The sequence below is a fragment of the Python bivittatus genome, unplaced genomic scaffold, assembly GCF_059951505.1.
Source record: "Python bivittatus isolate LINGU-HERP-01145 unplaced genomic scaffold, Pbiv_v1 ctg000700_np1212, whole genome shotgun sequence".
NCBI lineage: Eukaryota > Metazoa > Chordata > Lepidosauria > Squamata > Pythonidae > Python > Python bivittatus.
Window position 1 is genome coordinate 85,455,532 of NW_028277098.1, and position 26,350 is coordinate 85,481,881.

General features: G+C 38.4%; 2 protein-coding genes and 1 long non-coding RNA gene across 9 annotated transcripts in view; 2 read left to right on the forward strand and 1 right to left on the reverse strand.

The window, feature by feature from the left end:
- Positions 1-19,197, forward strand: part of CSE1L (chromosome segregation 1 like) — a 39,249-nt gene extending 20,052 nt beyond the window's left edge. For both annotated transcript variants that reach the window (XM_088128478.1, XM_088128479.1), the window contains exons 13-25: positions 227-311; positions 891-952; positions 2,501-2,637; positions 3,012-3,115; positions 5,027-5,124; positions 6,896-7,046; positions 7,767-7,975; positions 12,662-12,759; positions 12,896-12,981; positions 13,202-13,283; positions 14,412-14,558; positions 16,677-16,908; positions 18,690-19,197. In XM_088128478.1, the coding sequence (XP_087984604.1) occupies positions 227-311; positions 891-952; positions 2,501-2,637; positions 3,012-3,115; positions 5,027-5,124; positions 6,896-7,046; positions 7,767-7,975; positions 12,662-12,759; positions 12,896-12,981; positions 13,202-13,283; positions 14,412-14,558; positions 16,677-16,908; positions 18,690-18,779 (1,581 nt within the window). In that variant the 3' untranslated portion in view covers positions 18,780-19,197. The remainder of the gene's footprint in view (positions 1-226; positions 312-890; positions 953-2,500; positions 2,638-3,011; positions 3,116-5,026; positions 5,125-6,895; positions 7,047-7,766; positions 7,976-12,661; positions 12,760-12,895; positions 12,982-13,201; positions 13,284-14,411; positions 14,559-16,676; positions 16,909-18,689) is intronic.
- Positions 18,900-22,949, reverse strand: LOC148214267 (uncharacterized). Its single transcript, XR_015793463.1, has 2 exons — positions 21,947-22,949; positions 18,900-20,284 (listed from the first exon to the last, which is right to left on the reverse strand). It is a non-coding gene; the product is annotated as an uncharacterized LOC148214267 (long non-coding RNA).
- Positions 22,950-23,076: 127 nt separating this feature from the next.
- Positions 23,077-26,350, forward strand: part of STAU1 (staufen double-stranded RNA binding protein 1) — a 43,870-nt gene continuing 40,596 nt past the window's right edge. For 3 of the 6 annotated variants that reach the window (XM_088128480.1, XM_088128482.1, XM_088128485.1), the window contains exon 1: positions 23,078-23,307. The gene's annotated coding sequence lies outside the window, so the exon portion shown is untranslated. Of the gene's footprint in view, positions 23,308-26,350 lie in introns of all 6 variants that reach the window. The other 3 variants (XM_088128481.1, XM_088128483.1, XM_088128484.1) reach the window with 2 other exon arrangements.

Below are 26,350 nucleotides of genomic sequence, written 5' to 3' on the forward strand. Positions count from 1 at the left end.
ATTGTGGTTAATCTAGTTTATGCTTGCCCAAATCTCCAGATATTTGATTTAGAGTGTTCATTTGTTCCTACTTCACAGTTTAAACTTTGAAATCAGAACAATAAGGCAAATAACTTACAGAAATTGCTAGATACCATTCACAGTGCATTTCAGCAATGCATATTCAAATAGAAGTATAAATAAACCAATAGACTTTTAAAAGTGATTATCTTGCTTCTCTCCATAGCATGGGATAACCCAAGCCAATGAACTGGTAAATTTGACAGAATTCTTTATGAATCATATTCTGCCAGATTTAAAGTCTCCTAATGGTAAGTTTAATATTCTATGTGAAATATCTTCAATATCTCTAACTATTAACTAACATGGGTATAATTTAAGAGCTGTGGTTATGGAATGCAGAAAATATCTAGGCCAACAGAAGGATAGTGGTGCTATACAGAGAAGCTTGATTTTGGAAGATTTTAGTGTTGTTATAGGTACGAGTAGACTGTTACACATATTGGATTTTTGTAGAGATATGTTCTGAAACATTATTACAGGAAAGGAAACTGCCTAAATCACTAAAGGGCCTTTGCTGATCAAGGACAAAATCCTGAACTAGATGGTACTTGACTGATTATATTCTAAACATAGAATCCAGTGGAAGAATAAGGTTTTTTTGGAGGAACATTTAAGTCTGGTGTATAGACATCTCATACTTGGTTTCTCACTCCTATTTTAGATTATTTTACTGTTTGTTATATCCTTAATTCACCCAATTACTCGTGTTATTAATATCATTAGAGATTTTGCTTCTTTTGTAAATTGGGGAGTATGCTGAAAAACAGATAGCAGACTTAAGGATTCTACTATATATATTTATGTATAAAACTATTTAATTTTTACAGTAAATGAATTTCCAGTGCTTAAAGCTGATGGCATCAAATACATCATGATTTTCAGGAACCAAGTAAGTTTTCATAAAATTTATTTATTTGTTTGTTTGTTTGCTAACTTTGTATGCTGCCTAACTCCTAACAACTCTGTTGCTGTCAGGTTCAGTCGAAAGAACTCCATGAGACAGTGCAGTACAGTTCTGTTGCATTTATTAGCTTCCACCTCAAGACAGAAATCTCTCCAGACTCAACCTAAGTTCCCAAGCCAGCAAGCCACAACACCGTGAATTCCTTAGGGTGGTGCCAGTCTCATCTTCTTAAACTTCCCACGCTCCTGCTGGGGGCTAAGGAAACGCTTATCTCCCTGAGCGTGGCCTTCATAACACCATTCCATCACAGTTGCCTTATCTATCTTAATTCTGTAATGCCCATCCATTCTTGTTGTATAACTGGGAAATGCTGTTTCATAGAATCTAATATGCAGGAAATGCTTGATCTTCATTTAAATAGGAGGTTGTTCCCTTCAGTATAACTCTTAAAGGTTCTTATCTTCAGTACAACAGGTCTCAGGGGCCCTGTTTTCCTGTGTATTATAAAGGCTAAACCCTGGGAAGATGAGAACCAGCAGTAGTTAAAACTAAACAGAACCACTGTGTAAATATGGAGCCAGGTGTACTTCAGTCTTGTCAATACTTGACATTTCTAATTTTACCTAATTCTGAATGTTGGGTTGAGTTTTGGAAAAATAAATATTTAGAGTCTGAAAAGTAGAATGTCTTAAGAGTCTTGCTGACTTTCATTCATTCATTCATTCATTCATTCATTCATTCATTCATTCATTCGTCAAATTTATATCACCGCCCAACTCCCCCACAAGGTGGTTCACAACAAAGCAATTTAAAATCAGTAAAAACATAAATAATACAATATAAAATACAATTATTAAATACAATGAAATCCAAGAGATGGTGATATTACTTCAGCCTGTGACCAGATAATATCGGTCAAAGGTAAGACTAGGGAACCAACCAACCCCAAAACTGACTATTCCCATCCCCACCCTATGCGTGATGACAAAACCAGGTCTCCAGTTTTTTTCTGAAGTCTAACAGGGAGGGGGCCAACCTCCCTTCTGGGGGAAGAGTGTTCCAAAGGGCAGAGGCTGCTGCAGAGAAGGCTTACCTCCTGGACCCCATCAGATGAAATTTTCTTGTAGACGGGGTCTGTAGCATGCCCCGTCTGCGTGACCGGGTGTGACGGGTTGATGTAATGCAGATGAGACAGTCCTTCAGGTACCCTGGACCCATGCCATGTAGGGCTTTAAAGGTGATAACCAACACCTTTGGTTAAAAAACTAATATTTTTTCCAACTGATTTTTTTTAATAGCTGGACAATCTAAGTATACTTTTACTTGATCCATGACTCTAATTTATAGAATATATTAAAAAGCTTCATATGGTTGTGACTAAGCCCTCAGTATTCTGTCTGCATTTTTAAAATACGATGATTAAGACAAATAATAACGTATTCAGTGGACAATAGTGAAATATTTCACCCATTATTTCGATCAGATCATTTGATATTGTTTCTAAAATATTTTACTTATATGTTTGTTTTGTAGGTACCTAAAGAACAGCTCTTGGTGTCTATTCCTCTCCTGATCAATCACCTTCAAGCAGAAAGTATTGTAGTTCATACATATGCAGCCCATGCTCTTGAAAGATTATTTACAATGAAAGGAGCTAACAATACCACGCTGTAAGTTTTAGTCTGGTTATAAATGTGCTACGGAAAACATTTATTTCTTGCTTTCTTATTGCTCAGTTAGAAAACATTTGATTTTTCCCATTCTTGGACTTAGGAGACCCTAATTTCTAAAATTATCCACATTTATGCATAATGCTGATTCTTACATTTCCTAAAATGAAACTTTTGAATTACTTATTGATTGAACTTCAGTTCTAGAGGGCCTTAAAAATAGCATGATTTTCTATTTCTTTGCACTTTTATCCATTCTCTAATGCTATGTACTTTCTCTCTTTGAGAGCAAATCAGAATATTTGTCTCCTCAAGGGTCTTGATGAGTAATCAGAAAAGTGCTGGGGATATTAAAATATTGTCTCCCTTTACAGAATTACAGCTTCAGAGATGGTTCCATATGTTGAAATGCTGCTAACAAATCTTTTCAAAGCTCTGACACTTCCAGGATCATCTGAAAATGAGTACATTATGAAAGGTAGGAGTCTACAAGAAATGAAGAAGTGGTAGAATAAGCTTAAAACTTAAAAGCCTAAGGATATCCTGCTGAATCAGATCAAGGCCCACCTTGGTCTAGAATTTTGTTTCACACAGTAATGAACCAGGTGCTTCTGGGATGCTTGCAAGCAAGAGATGGAAAAACAGCCCTCTCCCACTGTTGTTCCCCTGCAGTTGGTATTTGGAGGCATGCTGCCCCCAACCTAGAAATAATACTGACTTTTCAAGACCAATAGACCTGTCCTCCATGAATTTGTCTGTCTGTTTTTCAAGCCATCTAAGTTAGTAACCATTAGCATGTCTTATGGCAGTGAATTAATTCTACAAACTAATTATGCATTGTGTGAAAACTTCATTTTCTTTGTTCTAAGTCAACTTAACTGGATGACCTCTGGTCCTAGTGTTTTATTACAAGCAGAAAAATTACCCTGCATGAATTTATATGCCTTGATCATACCCTCCTTAGTTATCTTTTTTCCAAACTACAGAGTCCCACATGTTCTAGTTTTTTCCTGTCAGGAAAATGTCCAACCCAAGATGGTTTTGTTTGTTCCCTTCTGTACTTTTTCCATCTATCTATCTATCCATCCATCCATCCATCCATCCATCCATCCATCCATCCATCCATCCATCCAAAACTGCACACAGTATTTCAGATGTGAACATATTATAATTTATATAAAGGCATTCCAATGTTGTATGTTTTATTTTCAGTCCTATCAAAGTGGAAATTAGTCAGGGTGCAAAGAAATTCAGCAGAAAGGAAGGGTGTATATTTTCCATCTGAACTGAGCTATAAATTCTATAACTGATATCAGCCCTACAAGGTCTGTACAGTACAGATCAAGAAACAGATGCCACATAGGCTTAGAATATATCTTTTGAGAGAATCGCCCCATGGAAAACAATTTTGAACTTCTTTGATATCTTCCCCCTGGCAAAAAAATATAACCATAGATAAGAATGTGTATTTTCTGTGATGGAGAGAAAATATTTACCAATAGAAATGCACATGTCTTGGTTTCACCTCAGCCCTTATATTGTATTTATAAATGGTTTCACTGTATTATTCTTAAAGCAATGGCCAAGAGAATGTCCCATAGAAATGTCAGTTTTGTGAAACAGATTTAGCTTTATGAACAGTATAAACGCTTCAATAATTTGACAACCTTATTGACTGGACTAGAGGCTTCACATGAGGTTAATGATAAATTATAGGACTGTTCCATCCATTTGGCTGGTAGAACAAGAGCTAATAGTGGTAGTAGTGAATGCAAGTTAACTAATGCAAGGTCCTTACCCACTAGTCAAAGAATGATTTTTCCTGGGACCTTACGTTCTATTAGTTGTGATGTCCTTTTTTGTCAAAAGAGACAGTTCTGGGCTTTTAGAAACATTTCTGCAAGTTTGGGACTGTCTCAGGCAGTCTTCATGACAATTGGAGTATCTCAGTATGCAGTGGTATAAAAATGTATGTTACTATGTCCTTAGATATTTAGCAGCTTTTTCTCTACTATTTTGTGAGGTCATAGTGATTGCCATTTTATAGAATGGTGACTGAAAAGGCAGGGAGTTGCTCTAGATTAGTCTCTCCAATCTGATATTCCCCAAAATGTAATGACTGTTTTGATTACATAGGATTGTCATCCATTTATCATTTCCTCAAGCTGGAAACAAGCACAAGAATTGTAGCTTCCAGGCTAAATAATTTTTCTTATCTTAAAAGCTCTAAAGCCTGGATTGTATGCTTATTTGAAACTTAACAAACATTAATGTTCAGTTTATCTTGATGCATTGTACAAGATGTAGCATTTTATACAGTTTATAAAATTAGATTACAAAGAATTGCAGTTCTTTCTGCCTTCGTTAATATACATTTCTGAATTTCTAGCTATCATGAGGAGTTTTTCTCTTCTTCAGGAAGCCATAATTCCATATATCCCTTCTCTAATCACTCAACTCACAGAGAAACTGCTTGCTGTTAGTAAGGTAAAGAAAAAGATATTATATTTCAGTTGTAATACCTGTTGCTTTTTCTGTCATCTCTTTCATCAAAGTGATTAGATTCATTGACACTAGTTTCCATACACTTCATGACCAGTTAAAGTAGCAGCTACATTTTAGATTGTCTTTCTATGGAAGAAAGAAGGATATTTGCTAGAATCTGAAAATCTGCTAAAGTAATTTAAGTATTTAGAATTGCTATAGGCTAATACCTGTTGTATGTAGCCCAGATGCTGGATGGCAAAGTAGCGAGGGGGTGAGGGGAGAAGATGCAGAAGAAATTTTAAAACAATGTGAGGAGATTATTATTTTTTCCAATGGAGACAAGATAGTAATATTCAGAAATAAAAAGAAAGCTTTGCTCTCCTTTATCAGAACTGTAATATTTCTTAACATTGTGGAACTTTTAAGATATACAACTGTTCTAATTATTTAACTTATCTTAGGTTAACATTAAGGGTAAACCCCATTCTAACAGTTGCTTCTCTTAAAAATGTACAGCTCGTAGCCAAAACAAGTTGTCTACTCAGGTGTAGATGGCCTGCAGTTAAATGTCTTCTCTTAAGAAGGATTTCCTGATCCAAAATAATGAGTATTTCATAGATGTGGGTTTTTGTAACATTTTTAGTTCTTGTGCTTAGAAGAGAGTAGCTATGGAAAAAGAGAGAAAAGAAATCTTGTGCACTCAACTTTTCCTGTTTTATAAACAGGCAAACATATTTCCAGATAAGTTAGAGTGGAGATCTGCTGTTCAAAAGGTGAAGCAGTTTTTAAAAAATTCTACTAGATGAGCAGAACCCCTTGGGCTGCTTATTGGGATCTTGGCCATTTTATAAAACTTCATCTCATTTTATTTCAGCTCCAACTAAAATGTTTAAAACGTATTATGATTTATATTACAGAAGTTTATTTTTGTTAAATATAAGCAATAGAAGTAGCCAGAACTGGTTACTCCTATGACTCTTCACTCCATATGATTTTCTGAAAGAATACATTTTAAAAGTTGTAGGATATAGAAGATTCCTCTAGATAAGCTATGTCGCACCTCCCCACCCAAAAAGTGAGCTGTTGTATGGCACTACTTAATAGGAGAACTCTTCCAGTTGAGCCTACTTTCAAATATTCATTGGACTTCTGTCTAATGCAATAGAGTACAGAAAAAGCATAATCTTTTAGCTAAAAATCTAAATAGCACTCCAGAAGGGAAGACATACTCTAGCAATTTTAAAAGTGATGTATTAGCTAAAATATCCTGCAAATTTCTTATTGGTATTGCTGTATTTTGTTTTAGCTCTTGTGGAAGTTACTCATGTCTCATGTAGGCATTATTTATGAATGGAAATTGGAGGCATTCAGACTTTCCAGTAGAAATATTTTGATGTAATTTTTAATGTATGATCATCATATGATCTCTGTAGTTTATTGAACTTTTAATATCAGTATGGTAGAAAGTAACTGAGTAATCAGAGACATGTTGATACTTTTCTCTGATGAATCATGGAAATTCCAGAGAAGATTCTAGTCAGATGGAAACTAAATATTGCCATCTGAAGCCATTAATATGATTACTGACAGTGGGGTATGTCAGAGGTAAACTACATGATTTGTTATAATTTGAATAGAATATTCATAGTCTATACTGTATAGTGATCTGGACATTACATACAGTGGTAGACATTTTCCAATGTTTTTTTAATGCATACCTTTACCATTTTGAAGCATCAGTAATCTTGGTCTGTTCATATCTTGCTTTTAGAATCCAAGCAAGCCTCACTTTAACCATTATATGTTTGAATCAATCTGCTTGTCAATACGGATAACTTGCAGAGCAAACCCTACAGCTGTTGGAAGCTTTGAAGATGCTCTGTTTATGGTATTTACTGAGATTCTGCAGAATGACGTGCAAGGTACAAATGAGCCATTAATGAACTAATGCATTGATTCTTCATTTTAAATAAGAGTTATTTTTAATCTGCCTATATCCAGGCCTTTTTGCCTGTATATTGTTGCAACAGTTGACAAAAGGAATCATACTTCTTTGCATAACTATATTATGATTTATAGTCCATCTTTTATTCAAGTTTGGCATGTATACACTATGGAGGTTCAGGGCCACATGTGGGTCTTGTGGAATTGCAGGGCCATGTATGAGCTTTCTAAAAAGGAAATGGCATTTTCTTAAGTCCTATCTCCTGTATTCAGAAGTAAATTTCCTTTCCATAGCTACACCTTCCCATTGTAATCTATCATAAAGTCTTTTAATTAAAATGTAACTTAATTGGATATCAGCAACTACAGATGATCAGTGGAGTAGTGACCTGAGAAAGCATACATGTTGTGCCCATGATGTAGCCTGGGATAGTCAGCCTCTAATCCTACAGATGCTGATAAACATCTGTATCCCACATCATTGACCATGTTGGCTCGGGCTGCTGGGAGTTGAAGTTTACTAACATCACAACAGCCATAGAAGATGAACTGGATGGACCAGCAGTGTCTCTGTACAAGATAGCTTCTTAGAATGCTACAGGAAGCTTGTAGCATGAGCTAACTTTATGGCATTACTGTATATGAATATAATCTCTTAGTCACTAGTCCAGGATATTAACTATTTCCTCCTTTGCCAGAATTCATTCCATACGTATTTCAAGTGATGTCTCTACTGCTAGAGATGCATAAAAATGATATCCCATCATCCTATATGGCCTTATTTCCACATCTGCTTCAGCCGGTCTTGTGGGAAAGGTCAGGAAACATTCCCCCTCTGGTGAGACTTCTTCAGGCCTATTTGGAGAGAGGTGCCAATACAATAGCAAGTGCTGCAGCTGACAAAATTGTACGTATAAACTCAAATGAGGATAATATTTTTAGATTTGTATATGTTTGGGGGGGGGAAGGCAAATCGATTTCAAAATGAAGATCTTGCAAATAAGCTCAAAAATGTTACTTGCTTAAAAATGTAACTAAGCCAAATGTTCTATAGATCAGTGGAAATGCTTGTTGTATTCTTTTCATTCTAAATTTATTTTCAATAATAAATAACAATCACAATCTACAAAAAGGTATAATATGTTAAGCATATATGGAGGTTCCAATAGAAGAGAATATATGTAGCTCAGAAGTCAACTGTGGAGTCCTTGGTGCTCTCTGAGCTTGGTTGTTTGCTTTTCATTACCCAACTAGGTAACATCATCAGCGCGTGTGAGTGTGGGGTTTAATCCCTGTTTATATACCACACCCCACCAAAACTGGCAGGGGAAGCTACTGTATATGAACAGGGAGACTTACTGCCTGGCATTACATTCATTACTGGCAGAATCAAATATTCAGAGCTGTCATAAGCCAAGCTTTTTTTTTTTTAAAGTTTTTTATTTTTTACAACAAACACAAACATACATAAACAAACAAGAGCATAAAAAACATGAAAACCATCTTCCATCTTAAACCGTGTGTCAGCCAGTTACCAATCATTTGTGCCATCCTTTCATAGTCTTCACTCACCATTTATATAGATTCTCATATTATCTATCCAACATATATTTATATATTTATCAGTTATCAATTATTAATCATTTGTGACTAGTCTATCTATAACACCAACTTTCATTATGAGATTTGTATCATTTTTGTCCATTGATTATATATATATATATATAGTAATTTATATCAGTTTATCGAGTTTCTATTATATAATTTCCTAATCTATTACATTACTATATCTTTTCGTCCAACCATTGATAAAACAAATCCCATATCATATAAGATTGTTTGTCGTCTTGCTCTCTAATTTCAAATGTCAATTTACTCATCTCAGCACATTCCATAATTTTCTTAATAACTTCCTCCTGCATAGGTACTTTTTCATTCTTCCAATTCTTAGCAAATACAATTCTAGCTGCTGTCAAAACATTTACAATCAGATATTTCAATTCTTTACTGTATGTTTCCGGTATAATTCCCAGTAAAAATGTCTCTGGTTTAAAGTCTATATGTTGTTTTGTCATTTTTTCCAACCATGTGTGGATTTTAATCCAATATCTTTTGGCTTCTGAGCATGTCCACCACATATGGTAATATGAGCCGGGTATCTGATGACACTTCCAACTTTTATCGGACTTGTTCTTATACATTCTCATGATCCTCGCTGGGGTTAAATGCCACCTGTAAAACATCTTATACAAGTTTTCTTTATATGCAGTTGACATTGTCATTTTATAGTTTTGAGACCATAGTTTTTGCCACTTCTCTAAATCAATTCCATGTCCAAAATTTTTCCCCCATGCAATCATTGTTTCTTTGACCTGTTCTTCCTCCATTTTAAATTCTAGCAAATGTCCATAAAGTTTTTTAATCACCTTTTCATCAGTACCCATCAAAATTTTATCTAGAACAGTCAGCTCATCATAGATACCTTCTGCTTTAAAATCTTTATCAAATCTAGATTGTATTTGCAAATATGAAAACCAATTCATTTTTATACCTTGTTCTTCCAACACTTACATAGTTTTAAGTTCACCCTTTTCATTCAATATTTCAGTATATCTAACTGTTTGTTCCTTTTTATATGTTATTGGATAAGAGAAGGCTTCGATAATGGATATCCATCGTGGAACTTTTAAATAATATTGTCTTCTTGTCTTTTCCCAGTTTAAAAACAATGCCTCTCGAATATAATGCCTTCTAAAATAGCCCTGTGTTTTCGTTCCCTTATACCATAGGAAAGCATGCCAGCCCAACAACAGGTCATGTCCCTCTAAGGTCAATAATCTGTTATTTCTTAAAGTTATCCAATCCTTTACCCACATCAAAGTTGTTGCCTGGTAATATAATTCCCAGTTAGGCAAGGCAAACCCACCTCTTACTCTTGCGTCTTGTAGTAGTTTAAGCTTTATTCTTGCTTTTTTACCCTGCCAAATGTATTTCAATTCGATTTTATTTAAATCATCAAAAAACTCTTTCCCTAGACGAATAGGAATTGTCTGGAATAAATATAATATCCTAGGCAATATATTCATCTTAATGGTGGATATTCTCCCAATCATTGATAATTGTAGGTTCTCCCATTTTGTCAAATCTGTTGCAATCTGTCGTTTAAGTTTAACATAATTATCCTCCTTCAATGTACTACATCTTGGTGTAATATATATCCCTAGGTATTTAACCCTGTTTGTTAAATACCTGTATTTCTAGAACTTCTTCCAATTCTTTCTTTCGCCTTGCTAACATATTCTTTGTTAATATCTTTGTTTTATCTTTATTTTTAAACCTGCTACTTTTCTATATTCTTCTATCTTTTCAATTAATTTAGATGCTGTTTCTAATGGATCCTCTAGTATAAATACTAGGTCATCCGCAAAGGCTTGCAATTTGTACTCTTCCTTTTTGATTTTCATTCCTTTTATTTCTTTCTCTTCTCTTATATTCCTATTCAATACTTCTAATGTTAAAACAAACAACAAGGGCGATAGTGGACAGCCTTGTCTCGTCCCTTTTGTTATGTCTATCTGTTCTGTTAAATCTCCGTTTATCATGATCTTTGCAGTCTGCTTATGGTATATTGTTTCAATGGCTTGAATAAATTTTTTGCCAAAGCCCATTTGTGCCAATTGCAATAACATAAATCGCCAACTCACGTTATCAAAGGCTTTTTGTGCGTCTAAAAATATCAAGCCATTTGCTTTTCAGGATGTGCCTCATAGTATTCCAGAGTGTCCAGAATTACTCTCATGTTGTCTTTAATTTGTCTCTTTGGCAGAAATCCGTTTTGATCGGCATGAATAAAATTATTTAAATATCTTTTCAGTCTCTCTGCCAAAATTGAAGCAAAAATTTTATAATCTGAATTTAATAGAGATATAGGTCTATAATTTTTAACCTGTTGCGGGTCAGTGTCCTCCTTCGATATAAGTGTAATATATGCTTCAGTCCATGTTTTAGGTATCCTCTTCTTTGTCATAACTTCATTCATAACTTCCAATAGTTGGAGGCTCAATATGTCCTGGAAGGTTTTATAGAATTCCACTGGCAGCCCATCTGGACCTGGAGCTTTCCCAACATTCTGCTTTTTTAAAGCTTCTGTTAGTTCCATCATAGTTATATTCCCCTCTAACATTATTTCAATGTCTTTAGGTATCTGAGGTAATTTCGCTTTCTGTAAATATTGTCTGTCTTCTTCTTCTTGAACATTCTCTTGGTAATACAATTTTCCATAGTAATCTTGTATAATTTTTTTCTTGTCCTCATTACCAAAGCAGATCTGTCCTTCATTTATCAGTTGATTAATCCTTTTTGATTCTCTCTCCTTTCTCAGTTTATAAGCTAGCCATCTGCCTGGTTTATTTGCATCTTCAAAGTAGTTCTGTTTATAAGCCAAGCTTTGAAGAGATTCAGTAGCAGATAAATACATTCAAGAACTGGATCTGTTTTCTTAGAAGATACATTGCAGAACTGAATCTGTGCCACAGTAGCCACTCCACCCCCACCCCGCCACACTACATAGCACTCACCTGCCCTCCAGCCTGCTTGCAAACCGCCCGGACTTGCGACTTCCTGCTGGCTTCCCCATTGACTTTGCTTGTTGGAAGCTAGCAGGAAGTTGCAAGGAGATCCTTGCTTAACAACCCATGGTCATCGCTTAACAGTAATGGGGACTGCCAGGATTGCCATCACTAACCAATGCAGTCACAACTTCGCGCTTTACGACTGCATCACCTAGCAATGGAAATTCTGGTCCCAATTACTATTGTTAAGTGAGGACTACCTGTATGTGAAGGCTCAGAAATTGTGTGTCACCCTTGTTAAAGCAGCATCCATATAAATGTTTTTTGGTGCAAAATGCTCACAGGTGTGCACTGTTAGACATATATTACATCTGTTTTCTGGCCCTGCATCAGCTTCCTATTAGCTTCTGAATGCAATTTAAGGCACTGGTATTAACCTTTATATCTTGGTACTGGTTAGCTGCAGGACCACATCTCTCCTCTAGAATTGGCCCAACTACACCATTCATGCCAGGAGAAGCAGTTGGTTGTCCCCCATTTGGGGGATGTTAGGGGCCTGGAAGCACTGTTTTTTGGTGATGGGGCTGGCTCTCAGGAATAACCTCCCATGGGATATTCATCTGTTTCCAACTTTGCCTACTTTCCGGAAAAAGCTAAAAACAGACTTTTTATGGAGGGGGTTTGAGACTTGATGCCATGTATACTGTTTGGGTCTTAACTATTTTTTTTTCATGGTTTTGTATTTTATTGCATTTTTGTATATCATTAGCCACGGAGAGTCTTGTCACTGTGGCAGCATACAAATCTGATTAAATAAATGTTTAGCCCACAGCTGATAATTATAATCATAGCTTATCAAGTCAGAGTTAAGGAAATTGACTTCGGGACTCTTTGATTATTGTACTTGGGCAATATCTGTTGCAGAATTTGAATCAGGTACAATTTTGTAGTTAACCTGCTTCTTCACTGCGCTTTCAATAGCCAGTAACAGAGATTGTTTTGCTTTTTATCTTAATTTATAGCCTGGACTACTAGGAGTGTTCCAGAAACTTATTGCTTCTAAGCTTAATGACCATCAGGGGTTCTACCTTCTCAATAGCATTATAGAACATATGCCCCCGTAAGTATAAACATACATATCCACTGATTTTTGTAATGGGTGCCAACAATTTGATCATTGTGGCATTATTGAAACAGTGTCTACAATGATGCACTAGATGGAACAGTCAGATTGCTATGTTCTTTTTCATTTCTAGTGAATCCATTGATCAATACAGGAAGCAAATTTTCATTCTACTTTTCCAAAGACTTCAAAATTCCAAAACAACAAAATTTATCAAAAGTAAGTTCTATGTAAATTGCCTTTATAGTCTGGGAAATCGTCTTGAGGATGACTTGATACAATTAACATCAAAACGTTTTTACCCTCATTTTCAGTTTGATTTCTAAGATGAAAGAAATATGGGCCATGTGCTTATGAAAGAGATTGTACCAAATGATCATACTGTTAGTACTATCTTTTACAATAGGGCAATACAATAATCTCTTCTCTTTTTTTATAGGTTTCTTAGTCTTTATCAATTTGTACTGCGTAAAATATGGAGCAATAGCACTTCAAGAAATATTTGACAGTATACAACCAAAGTTAGTATGTTTTAAAAATACCATTTATTTTGTACAAGGGATTACTAATTGCTGTATTTTTAGAGCTAATTATAAGTGTTATGCCAGTAACCTGATAATATACTTTCACTGGAGATCCATCCTGATTGGCTATCCCTTTTATGTTATTACTGTTGGATATCTATTGCTATAATAAGTTAGTGTCTGTGGAATATTTATATTTCAAATGAATCATGGGGATGAAATGATGCAGCTCTCTGAACTCTGCTCAGGAATGCTTATGTTAAAATATACATCTATAGCAGAGTTGGAGGGCAAGATTTTTCTTTACTGGATCAATATTCCTGTATGCAGGTTTTTCTTTCTTTTATCCATAAGAGTGAAGAAACGAAATAGAAGAGAAAGATATACATCTGGCTACATCACTGGGATAAGGGTTAAACATGATCCTTAGCTTGGTAATGTCCTCCTTTCTCCAGTCCTCAGCTTTGAGAAGGCGTCAGTCTGTTGGACTTAAATATACAAAAAGTACCTTTGACAAATGTTTGGAAAAAAGGGGTTAAATAAAAAAAAAAATCATAAGTGAAAAGCAACTTTCACCTATAGACTAACAGTGATTGAGCAAAAGGAAGTTATACAGATTTCACTGAGGCTTGGAGCTTTTCTAGCAGGGTAAATTGCAGAACTTACAGGAAGACTATTATTCTGATAACTGGCTAAAATCCTGCTTAGCCAGAAATTCTAACAGATACTTTGGGTGTTTATTCGAGTCAGTGATGAGCTATTCTGTCTTTTTTTCTGTCCATGAAAAAGTTCGAGTTAGTTGGAGAACTCAAAAAGCATGGGTAGTTCTTTGTATATTAAGGTGCCCTTATGAATGAAAGTCAACTAATTTTAGGGAAGAAGCAAAGGATGAAAAATAATCTGTTCAATTCAAATACTTAAGGATTTTTTTGAGGTCTATTTATTGAAAAGGAATGATGAGCCCTCTTAAAAATTTGTGGGAAGTAACAGTACTTCACTTATTAAAGAATTAATGAAGCAGATTGCTGGTTGATTAATTTGTTCAAAATTCAATACAGTTGAATTTTGATTTACTCTAGGTACCTATTAAAATAAAAATAAATTTATCTCTTTTGCACTTAATAGGATGTTTGGAATGGTTTTGGAGAAAATCATAATACCAGAAATACAGAAAGTATCAGGGCAAGTAGAAAAGAAGATCTGTGCAGTTGGCATCACAAAAATACTTACAGAATGTCCTCCAATGATGGACACAGAGTACACAAAGTTATGGTAGGTACAGCTACTATTTTGATAATTAAGCTTGGTCATTAATTCTGCATCCAAAAATAATATTGCATTTAATTTAAAATTTGCTAAGGTGGCAAAGTTTATGCCGCTACTCTGTGTAGTTTATTACATGTTTTTGCCATAGACTTTTGTTAAGTAGCATTGGTAGTTTTTGCTTTTCTGTTCTTCACATACCACATTGATTCAAATAAGATTTTTTTTTGAAGCAAAAAACTAGAGAAACCTCAATTTACCAAGCCTCAGTGTAAAGACTACACATGGAACAGACCAATGTATGCATTGATAAACATCATATGTGTAATGATATCATTATTTATTGATTAATTATGTCCCATCAAGTCAGTATCTACTCTTAAGTGACCACATAGATTTTCTCCAAGACAATGTCCCCAACATGGCCCTTCAGGTCTTCCAATGGTGCACCATCGCCAGTGTTGAGTCCATCCATGTTGCTACTGGTTGTCCTCTTCTCTTTCCTTTCACCTTTCCCAAAGCATCTTGAAGTATGATCATTTGAGCCTGGTCATTTGTGCCTTGAGCGAGAACTTTGGGATTTGGATTTCCTTTTCCTGCATGGCAACATCGCTAACTAGATTTCCCAAAGGCTTTAATCTAGCCACATCATAAGCGCCATTAGTACTCTGAAAGATCCTCAGCTCTTCCTCAGTAGCATGTTGAGGGCCATCCTACCTAACAGCCCATCGTCTGGTGCTATATCTTGAATAATTTTATATTTTATATTCATGTGGTTTTCTTGGTAAAATACAGGTGTGATTTACTGTTGCCTTCTCCCGCACTGCATGAAATGATGCCTTTGCTGTTGTCACTAAAGTGATCATCTTCCTCCAGCATCTTCCTATATTGCTGCTGCCCAGTATAGGTGCCTACTTGCTTTAGTTGGGCAGCTGGGCTGATCTTTTAAGCTTGGTGACCCTGCTGGATGTATACTCTGGGTGTTCTTCACTCATCCCTCCCAGGAACACCCCATTCACCACAATTAGGCAGCACAACAGGATTTCAGTGTGTATGTGATGTCATTATGCAAATGATATAAATTGGCACATGTAATTTGCATGATGCTCTTGTTAAGCAAATACATCATTGGTATCACTTGCAAAATTACACTATTATGCAACAGATAGAAATTACCATGACAGAAATCACTGTGGGTCGATGCTTTCCAGTGTAAAAGACAATTCATTAATAATGAACATCCTGTCTCTCCAATTACTCTGTTAAGCAAAGTTTCACACTATAATGACCTGATTCAAACATAGCGTTCAATCACAGTGGGTGGCTTCACCAATTCTGCTAAGCCTAAAACAAACTATATAATGATTTGAAACAATGTGTGATCCCTGCAAATTTTGATTGTATATTCCATGTTTGAGAAGTAGGAAAATAAGTTTCTTACACTAATTGCTCAGTGAGAAAGTGAGTGTAGGTAAGTGGTTTGGATCTAAGGATAAGTTGAATTAATAGAAAGCTACTTCCACTTTCACAAGATAACCCCATTGACATCCCAGGCCATCGTGCCCCATTGTATCAGATTCAAGAGTATCCCTCAGCATTTAGGGGTACCTGGGGGGAGGGGGAGGAGCCAGAAAACTGGTTGCATGAGAGGTTTTACTTGTCTCTGGATCCAACCTAGTGTGAATAAAGGGAAACTATACCATGATTGTACTCTGCATTCAGACAACCAAAAGTAATGAAATCTGTAGTAGGAGTAAAGAGTGCAAGCAAAAGCTGAACTGAAGTGCTGTCACACTACAAAATGCTCCCTCTTCAGTAACAGGAATAGCTTCAGTGATATTTAACTTTACTAAAATAGAGGTTATAGTTTGATGAAATGTAAGAGAGACTTGAATTATATGAACAAATAATGTATGTATGTATATAATATTACAGAATAAAGGAAGAAGAAATTATTTGGACATCTTTAGAAAGATAGGCTGCATTAGGCAGGCTTTTTAAAGAAGCTTTTGTCTAAACTGTTTTAACTGTCATAGTTATTGTCAATCCCTTTTCTAGCTATGATAAATAAATCAGGTATTCTCTTCTAACCAACAATTTGATGAGACGTATCTTCTGGTCTTTCAGGACACCCCTCCTTCAGGCCCTTATTGGTCTTTTTGAACTGCCTGAAGATGACACCCTTCCTGATGAGGAGCACTTCATTGATATAGAAGATACTCCAGGATACCAGACTGCATTTTCTCAGCTTGCCTTTGCTGGGAAAAAAGAACATGATCCAGTTGGCCAAATTGTGAATAATCCCAAAATCCATCTTGCACAATCTCTTCATAAATTATCTACTGCATGTCCAGGCAGAGTAAGTTCCTTTAATGTGGGAATAAGTATAGAGGTGAAAGCAATACAGTGGTCTTCAAGTTATGACTGGAATTGGGACTGGAATTTTTGTCACTAAGTGATGGAGTCATAAAGCGTGATGTCATGCAACCACATCCCTTAGTGACAACAATCCAGGCAGTCCCCATTGCTGTCGTTCACCAAATCCTACTGGTTGTTAGGCAAGGACCCACCCCAAGCCAAGCCCAGCTTGGTCCCTCCCAGCCCTGAGCCTTGGTAAGGTAGGGGACTGCCTCCTCTGCCTCTTCTTCAACTCCCCTCACCTATCTCCCCCCTATCTCTGCCTCTCTGCACAGTGGCATCCCTCGGTAGTGGCAATGCTGGGGATGAAGTAGAAGTCCAGGGCCTTCAGCATTCTCAGCCAGCCACCACCATCTCTGGGCCTCTACTGGAGCCCCAGTGCACCGCCGCCGAGTGCCGCCTCAAGCTGTGCACTGCAGCCACTGCCCCCGCTACCCTGTGTTCTGCAGACCCAGCTGACCTTCGCTGTCTTCCTCCTACTGCCGGCAAGGTGCACCCGGCCTGGCCCTATGTGAGGCAGCTGCTGGCCATGCCAGGCCTTCTTCCTGAGACCATTTGTGCTGTTCTCCAAATTGCACATGCCATTCTTGCAATGGTTCAGAACACCTTCTGAAAGCTTCGGAAGCCTTCCAAAGCATTGCAAGAACAGCATGTGCAATTTGGAGAACAGTAGGTGAAGCTTTCTCACAAGGTTTCAGAAGCCTCAGGTTTCTGAAGCATCCTAAGAATAGCGTGCGCTATTTGGAGAATGGCATGCACAGCCTTGGCAAGAAGGCCTAGTGCGGCCAGCAACTGCCTCACAGAGGGCCAGGCTGCACATGCCTCTTCAGCAGCAGGAAGAAGATGGCAAAAGTCAGCTGGGCACGGCAGAGCCTGCGGAATGCAGGGTGGTGGGGGCAAATGGGGCTTTACGCTGGGATGGGTAGCTATGGCACACCATGGTGGCACTGGGGCTGAAGGAGAGACTTGGGAGTGGTGGTGGCCAGCTGAGACTGCTGAAGGCCCCGGACTTCTACTTCAGCCCCAACGCCGCCATCAAGGAGTGCCACTGTGGAGGGCGGCCAAAAGGGCAGAAATGGAGGGGGGAGATAGGCAGGGGGGGTTGAAGCACCCCTGCAGTCATAAGTGCAGGCAGGTTGCCAAGCACCCAAATTTTGATCACATGACTGCAGGGGCACTGCATTGGCCATAACTTCGGGGATCCGGTGTAAGTGCCATTCATTCAGTGCTACTGTAACTTCGAATAGTTGCTGAACAAATGGTCATTTGATATATATTCTATACAGCTACAGCACATACATAAAAGCATCTTCTGGCTGTCACAAATGCCAAAGGACACTGAGGAGGGGCTGCTAAACAGGACAAGCAAAACAACATGGTGACTTGACTTCTCTTGAAGGAAGATGTCATGTTACTTTGCAAAGCAATTTTGAATGGATGTTCATTGAAGTAAAGTATCTGTTTGAACATTTGCACAGCCCTCATATAAATATATGAAATAGTTTTCAGCAACTCTTTGGTACAATAATTGAATATAGTGGAAATTGTGTAGGTGCTGGAAACAGAATGGAATTATAGCATGGGCATACAATCCACAGGACACACACAAGTAAGTAGCTGAGGATTGATGGAACCTAGGATGTTTAATTGCAATAATACATTTTTGTTTCAAACTATTGTAATTTAAATGCATTTTAATATATATTGCTTATTTATTTTAAGGTTCCCTCAATGCTGAGTACCAGCCTGAATGCCGAAGCTTTGCAGTTCCTTCAAGGATACTTACAAGCTGCAAGTGTAACATTGCTCTGACATTTTTATTCTGAGTGGCAGAATTTCACAGTTATGTCAAAGAACACTGATATTGACTGTCTTCTAAACAAAGCTTGGACAGGATGAAACGAGTTGCTATTTCAGAAATACATCACAGAATTATTGCTTGATGCAGAGGCTGAATGATATTTTGTTCATGTGATCATAAGTAAAGAAAGAAGTGACTTTCCTTTTCCCAGTTTGCTTTCAAAGGGAATAGTGGTAGAAGTTTATCATTTGGGATTGATTGGAATTTCACATATGCCATGATTGGGTAATATTTTAAAATATATTGAATACTGGCTGCACACTCATGTTGTCACAAGATTTTTTTCCTGTTTATTGTCATTTGTTGTTTTTTTTGTGTCTTCTAAAATTTATCTGAATTGTGAATAAATAAGTTCTTGTTTAAAAAGTATTTGTCTAGTAGTGTATGTGTTACTATGGCACAGAGTTGTTAGTACCATGCCATACCCACACTTCAACATGATTTACCTAATGCGGTTCACAATGAAAGTTAACACGTTTTGAAGAGGCTTTTTCATAGAATTCTAGCTGCCTTTATTAAGGAAGACCATACTTCAGTACCTTTATCTTTGAGAAATGTATTGCTGTAAAATATCATTGAAAATTAATTCTTTACTTCATTAATCCATGCAGATGTTTCCTTTTAAGCAACTTCATTTAGCTTTCCTGTGATTCTTCAGCTTAATGTTTGAATGCTAAATCTCAGTTTAGGTAGTATCAAGTACCTTTGGAAGAACATTTATCTTTCTAAATTATGCCTAGATATGTGCAAACATAGTGTAAATAAGGTTTGTGGTGAGAATGCCACATTAACTTAAAATGGTTGGGATTTGATACACTAAGAAATATTTTAAACTTTAAAATATGGAAAGCATTGCCTATCTCCCATGCTGCTCATATAGCAAAGACTAACAAGCATGTTACTACTTGGGTGTAAAATGTGCTAAAAGTCTTGAGTTTCAGAATTGTATGCAGCTTTAGACAATATATAGTGCAATTTAAAGGTTGGACGCTAGATCAGTGAAAAGGTTGAAGGTACATAATGTTGATTTGTTTCTGTGGTTAAGCAGATTTAGTCAAACATGGGATTATCAAAGTATTTTAGGACAAATTCTTTTCTTTAAATACATTCTTCAGTGTAGATTTGTTAGTTGTTTTCCCCGATGTTCAGTTACTACAGTTGGAGAACATGCAATGATAACCATCCCCAGCAAATTGAGATTATATCATAATGACGACCTGCACACAGTGATGTCATGGCACAAACTCCATCCTTACAGAGGTGCATCCCAGCGTCTATACATTGGAATGTGCATTGTGGAGGAACAGTCTGTGGGTAAACTTGAAGAGCCCTTTCCAGTGATGATGCTTCTCAAGAACCAGGATAAGGATTGGTCTTCCTCTCCCTGCATCGCACTGTGCATTCTCTGAACATACCACGCAGATTTGCAGGACAGGCACTGAGAACTTGGAGGAGACTGCATGGGGGAGAAACAAAAGCCCTGTTTATTGAACTGATGTGTGTTTATATCACAATGCATGAATATATGCATGCAGGGGTAGGAAAGTAGGATCTAAACATCAGTATCTCCATCTATCTATACCAGTATTTCTCAACCTTAGCAACTTGAAGATGCGTGCACTTCAACTCCCAGAATTCCCCAACCAGCCTCCCATAATTCTGGGAGTTGAAGTCCACACATCTTCATATTGCCAAAGTTGAGAAACATTGAACAACTATGACTGCCATAAGCACATATGAAGCTTAGAAAATGGCCAACAACTCAAGTACTTTATCTCACCCCCCACAACTACAAACCAAACTACAAAACATACCAACATACAATATGCATATAGATTTTAGTGGAATACCCAACATGGAGCTGCAGATACCTCCCTTGGTACCTGCCAGGCCCATCTGATTTCTATATTTTATTGAGGTGTTTTTTTTTTCTTTTTAAGGGAAACGGATATGCTGCAAAATAAAACACCAATCTCCTCTAGCGTCATCTTTATTTACAAAAATGCTTCTGGACTTCAGCAGACTCTGAGGAGTCGTTAGAAAACAAAATGGGGCATAAAAGTAACTTGATACTGGAATGATGAACCTGGTGTTATTCTAGCAAAGATGAAAGGCTTGAGGCCTGAAGATAATAACATTTATACATTTATTTATAGCTATAATATGGTTGGTTTGTTTTGGCTTTTAGCAAGTAGTGCAAACCTCAGCCAATCATAGCAGAATTGACAAATCATGATTAAACATCTTAGCAGTGTGTGGACCAGGTTAGAAATTAGGAAAGTTGTACCTGCCCCATTTCCCTCAATTCCATCCAAAGATGCACGATGATTTTTTTAAAGTAGCAGAAGCAAACCCCAAAGTTGGCATTCATGTCCTAAAAACTGAATGCTTTGTATAATATTCCAAAGCAAGTATTGCATGTCTAACAGAAGCCTCTTTCAATCTGACTGAAGCTTGAAAGTCCTTGCTCAAAGCATGCTTTGGATAAAGAAAAAGGCAGGGCTCCTTCTCTTCTCACAATTCTGTCCTGCCCTATCTTTACGAATTCGAGGAGGCCACGGGAAGGCTTCCCCTTTTACGTGCACAGCTCTGTGCGGCAGACACCGCAGGGCTCACGGTTGGCTAAAATGAGGCCTAAGGTCACACGCAAAATTCCACTGTAGGCAAAAGTGCCTACTTCTGGAAGGAGGAGAAGAGCAGCGTTTTAGGATCGCGCTTCGCCAGGCGACGCAAGAACCGCACCGACTCGCTTTGAGTCAGTGCCTGAAATGAACAAACGGGGCCGAGGCAGAGCTCGCTGCAATCTCCACCGCTGAACACTTGGGCTGCTGAGCGCTATTACGTCGCCTCAGTCAACAACAGAGCGCTGCCCCTTTGCCACACAAGCACTTTACGATGGTCCTGCCATCGATCTGCTTTCGACAGAGCAGCATGCTTGAATCAGCAGCTTTTGAATGCGTGGGGAGCCTACACGACCCAGAATCCCCCATGGCTTCGCGAGGACAGAAGTAAAACAACTCGCTCCCTCCTCTCCCTAACAAATCTTTCTCTCTCACGCTCATGAAAGTTCTCCTTTCCCCCCCTCCCCGGGAACAATTTTAAAAAGAAAAGGGTTTACCTGATTTAAACTGGGTCAGGTCCAACTAAGAAAATAAAAAGAGCTGGAGAGGATTGGGCTGGCGACTCTAATTCACCTGAAAGAGGATTTTGAACGATCTTGATTCTTCGGTCATTTCATTTCGAAGAGAAAAAAAAAAAACAGGTTGCAACCCTCTGTAGGATTATTAAGAGGAAAAAAGCCGAAATTCTAGAGCTGGATAACAATTAAGTCTAGGAGTGGAGCTTGGCTCCAGGGGACTTCATGGACAACAGCGTGGAAGAGTTCGCCGCTGCCTTCATCCAAAAAACTTTTTTAAAATTTCCCTGGGATTTCTTGGTGGTCTCCTATCCAAATACCAACTCAGATGCGATCCCTCTTAGCTTCTCCAGATCAAGCTGAAGCTGAGCCAAACAGCCAAATCTGACCCAAAACTGCCTCTCATGCTGTTAAGTTCTCCAGCACTCTTTAAAATCAGGCGTTCCAGAGAAGTGGAAAACTTGCACCCTCTACTGTTTTATTACGGTTGGTCATAATTAATGTATTCTATTATCCAACTTTAAATCGTGGCTTTGCCTTCTCAGCGCCCAACGGTGCTTTAAAAAAAAAAATAGAGGAACTGAATCTCGCTGCATTTAAAAGGCGCTACACTCGACACTGCTTAGGCCAGCAAGCCGAGCCCTGCCAGGTCCGGCAACGGGAGCCTTTCCGCGCACGCAAACGCTCCCGCTTCCCAGCCCAGCGCGAGTCCCACCAACAAGCGCGCTCTTCCGCCCGGCGTACGGGACCTGCAACCACGCCCCCTCCCGCCGACGGTAAAGAAGCAATGCACGCTGGGAGATGTAGGGCTTTAGGAAGCACGTGGCAAAAGACGTATAGGGGACGATGCCCGAGAAAGAAAGAGCTGTCACCTCTCGAGGGAATGGAGCATGCTGGGAAGTATAGTTTTTTTTAATTTCCGAGGAAAGGAGCGGAGCCGTGAGACACTGACAGACAGACACGTGTTCCGGTAGCGCCGGACTACCCAGGAGCATGCTGGGTGCGGTAGTCATTCGTGCGACAACGCAAAACTCTCTAAAAGCCGGCCAACTAGAAAATCCACAGCATGCGTGGTGCTGGGCGGTGCTATAAATAGCTGCCAAGGACGCGGCTCCTCCCCCTTCCCCTGCCTCCCCGTGTGGTGCCGTCACTTCCTTCCCGGCCGGAGCTGGCCCCGCTCATTCTCTTTAGTGTTTGCCCTGTGTCTGCTGCCGCCGCGACTCGCTCGCTTCCCTCCCCTTCCCCGGACCCCCCTTTCCTGGGAGCTACCAATGGACTGAGCCGCCCGATAGCCCGCCGCCAACACGAGCCGGCCCGGGAGCCGCAGCCCAGACCAACACCAGGTAAGGGGGGAAGAGGAGGAGGAGAGGGAGGGAGGGAGGGAGGGAGGGGGCGCGCGGCTGGGATGAGGGAGGGAGAGGCCTCGGCCGGGCCTGCGCTCAGGTTGGGGCCTAGCGGGACGGCCAGCCTCGGGCCGGGGGGAAGGAGCTCGGACTGCTCTGAGGGGGCGACCGCGGCAGCGGCGCTTATTGGCCGCCGACAGGTGGAGGACGCGAGGCTGACAGGCTCTCCCGTCCCTCACCTCCGCTGTAGGAGGAAGGGGTTAAAGGTACGCGGGAGATGCCTTCAGGGGTTGCGGCTCGTGCCTTCTCGCTGTCGCTTCGCCCGCCGCCCGTTCCTTCGCTGCCTTCCCCTTCCTCGTGGCCCTGCGTGTGGGCTGCCCAGCGCGTCGGGTTGGCGCTATGGAAGAAGAGGCGGTGGACCCTGGAGGGTCTGAGGTGGCGCAGCGCTTCTCGGGATCCTGGTGATCAGTTTCGGTTAGGATCACATTCTGGGGAAAGTACGATGGGGCCTATTGTAACTTACTATTTATATAAAGTGGGAAGGACGGTAACTCATCTCTGTTGTAGCTATATCCATGCCCAGTGTGTAGATTTCTTTTCCTAGAGCTGTGTAGCCTTCTCCTCTTTATTTATAACTACAGTATGTGTAGGCTGTTCTTCATAAATATCTTGCAATTACCAGATTTCCTGATGTTTTCATATTCTCTGCAAGATAGATGCTAATGTCTTTCTTCACTTGGCACTGCAGCAGTTGCAGGGTAGGAACTATTATTTATCGTAAACACATAGGTTCCGGTGGAGAGTTGAATTTAGATTCTGTCTACTCAGTCAGAGTTTTCACTGGATTCTACTACAGAAGTATTCTGCAGCATAGCCTTGAAATAAAGCTGGTAGATTTCATTCGGTTCAAAAAAGGCCTTTTGTGCTTTCATTGACAAACATACTGTAATGTATTCAGCTTCTAATGGAAATAAATGGCTTAATGGTTCTAATGCTGTAGTTTCCCCCCACAAACTCTATGCTGTTTCACTTTAGGAGAATAATTAAGCATTTGATAAATCAGAACCACTTTTGAAGATTAAGTGGCTTTGTATATGCATCTCTTGCTTGGGTTTGACAGGGTAGATTAAGATTTAGCTGCACTTGGAGAACAATATTTGAAATCAGTGAGACTTTAGTTACAGTTACTTTCCATTCATTCACTTCTGTAGGCCTTTGTAAGCATTCCAAAGTGTGACTTTGCAACAGGGTACAGAAAAAGTACCTAGTACTAGTAAAAATACCTAGTACCTAGTACTAGTAAAAATCCCATTGCAAATTGAAGATAGAACCTGGAAATATTTTATTTGTTCCAGGTAATAATCAAGCTTCTTAACTAATATTTTAAAGTTGGGAATTAAAACAAAAATCTGGAAAACAGCAGTAGCAAATCATTTCCACATCACACCAGGAAAACTGCATGTGTTTTTGTAAGTTACCAGGAGTCAGGCCCAATTCAAAATATGACTTTACTTTCAATACTGTTTTTAACTTTTTTATTTGCCCTGACATGACAAAGTCTCTTCTACTGAAGTATTGTATATCAAGAAAGCACAAATTTAACCAGAACTTGGGAGGACTGCTTTGTTATCAAGAGACCATAGTCTGAATGTCTTGAATGGCATTACATTTTGAAAACCTGTTTAGCCTTTGAACATCATTAATAATATTCCAATCCTCTGCTAACCCTCCAAATATGCACTTTTATGTGATTAAAAGTTAAATAAAACAATTAAAACCCATAATTTGTCTTTTGCTGGAGATGTTTAATAATTAAAACTAATAATTTATGGGTCTGGTTGCAGTTTTGATATTGTATTTTTTTGCAAGCTGGCCAGAGTGTTTGGTTGGGGGTAGCATGTAAATCTGGTAAATAAATGGAAATCTTAAAATTTTGGTTTGAGCTATATTGGACCTTATTCCATGCTGTGTCATAAGCAATTAATTTGATAACTGACTAAAATATGAAATTCTAGGCACTTTTTAAGAAACACGTTTCACTGAACTTCCTATGTCTGTAGTTGATTGTGAATATTAACTTTGTTTTCATAAAAAAAGAATGAAGTCCCTAAGTAGTTTTACAATCTTCTGACATTATAAAGTCACATTGTTTAGATTTAGTAAAGGCTGATTAGAAGTAGTTTGCTTATTGTATGAACTGTCTCTGTTGAAGAGCACTGTAATTGATTATAAAGGCTTATCTGTAATGGATCTGTTATGTTGTAACAGCCACTTGCACCAACACTAAAGCTCTGGGCTTCTTTAACTTTTCACAAGCCCTAATTGTGAACTATTATTAGTTCTTGATTTAGGATTGTTATGTTTTGGAGTAGCAATTTTGGATGACATGCAAAATAATCTATTTCTTATTTGTTTGGCAATCAGAAAAAAACAAAGAGTTTGTGCACTAGCTCATAACTTAATAATATGCCAAATGAAGCCAAAAAATATGAACCTACTTGTAAAACATTATGATAATATGATAGTTCTCAGGAAAGGTTCTATAAATTAAGGTCATTGTGTGAAGAATATTCATTCCTAATATATTAACAGAATAATTTTTCTGTTACTTGACAAAGTTGTAAGTAAATTATTATGTACTAACTAAACTCATGGGGGACACAAAGTGAAATACTATTATGTCTGCAAGATATTCCTATTTCTAGTAACTATGATGGTATGACACAGCTGCACATCTCCTCATCATGAGTACTATAATATATGCCATACTTTGCCTTGTTCTGTGGATGTAGCCCAGCTTGGAGTGTCACATCCCATCAGTGTTTTGATCTGAGCTTGATTCTCTTACTTTACATTTATCCTTAATGAATATATTTGCAAAATTTAACCTGAGCTGTATTAATTTCCCTAGTTGTAAAACTATGAATGTTCTTTGTTCTCCTTCAGCCCTTAAAGTAACCAGAAGTGTTTTCCATGTATGCAGAAAATTATATTAAAATAATGCTGCAGTTCCAACAAAAGCATTACTAAAAATGCTATCACT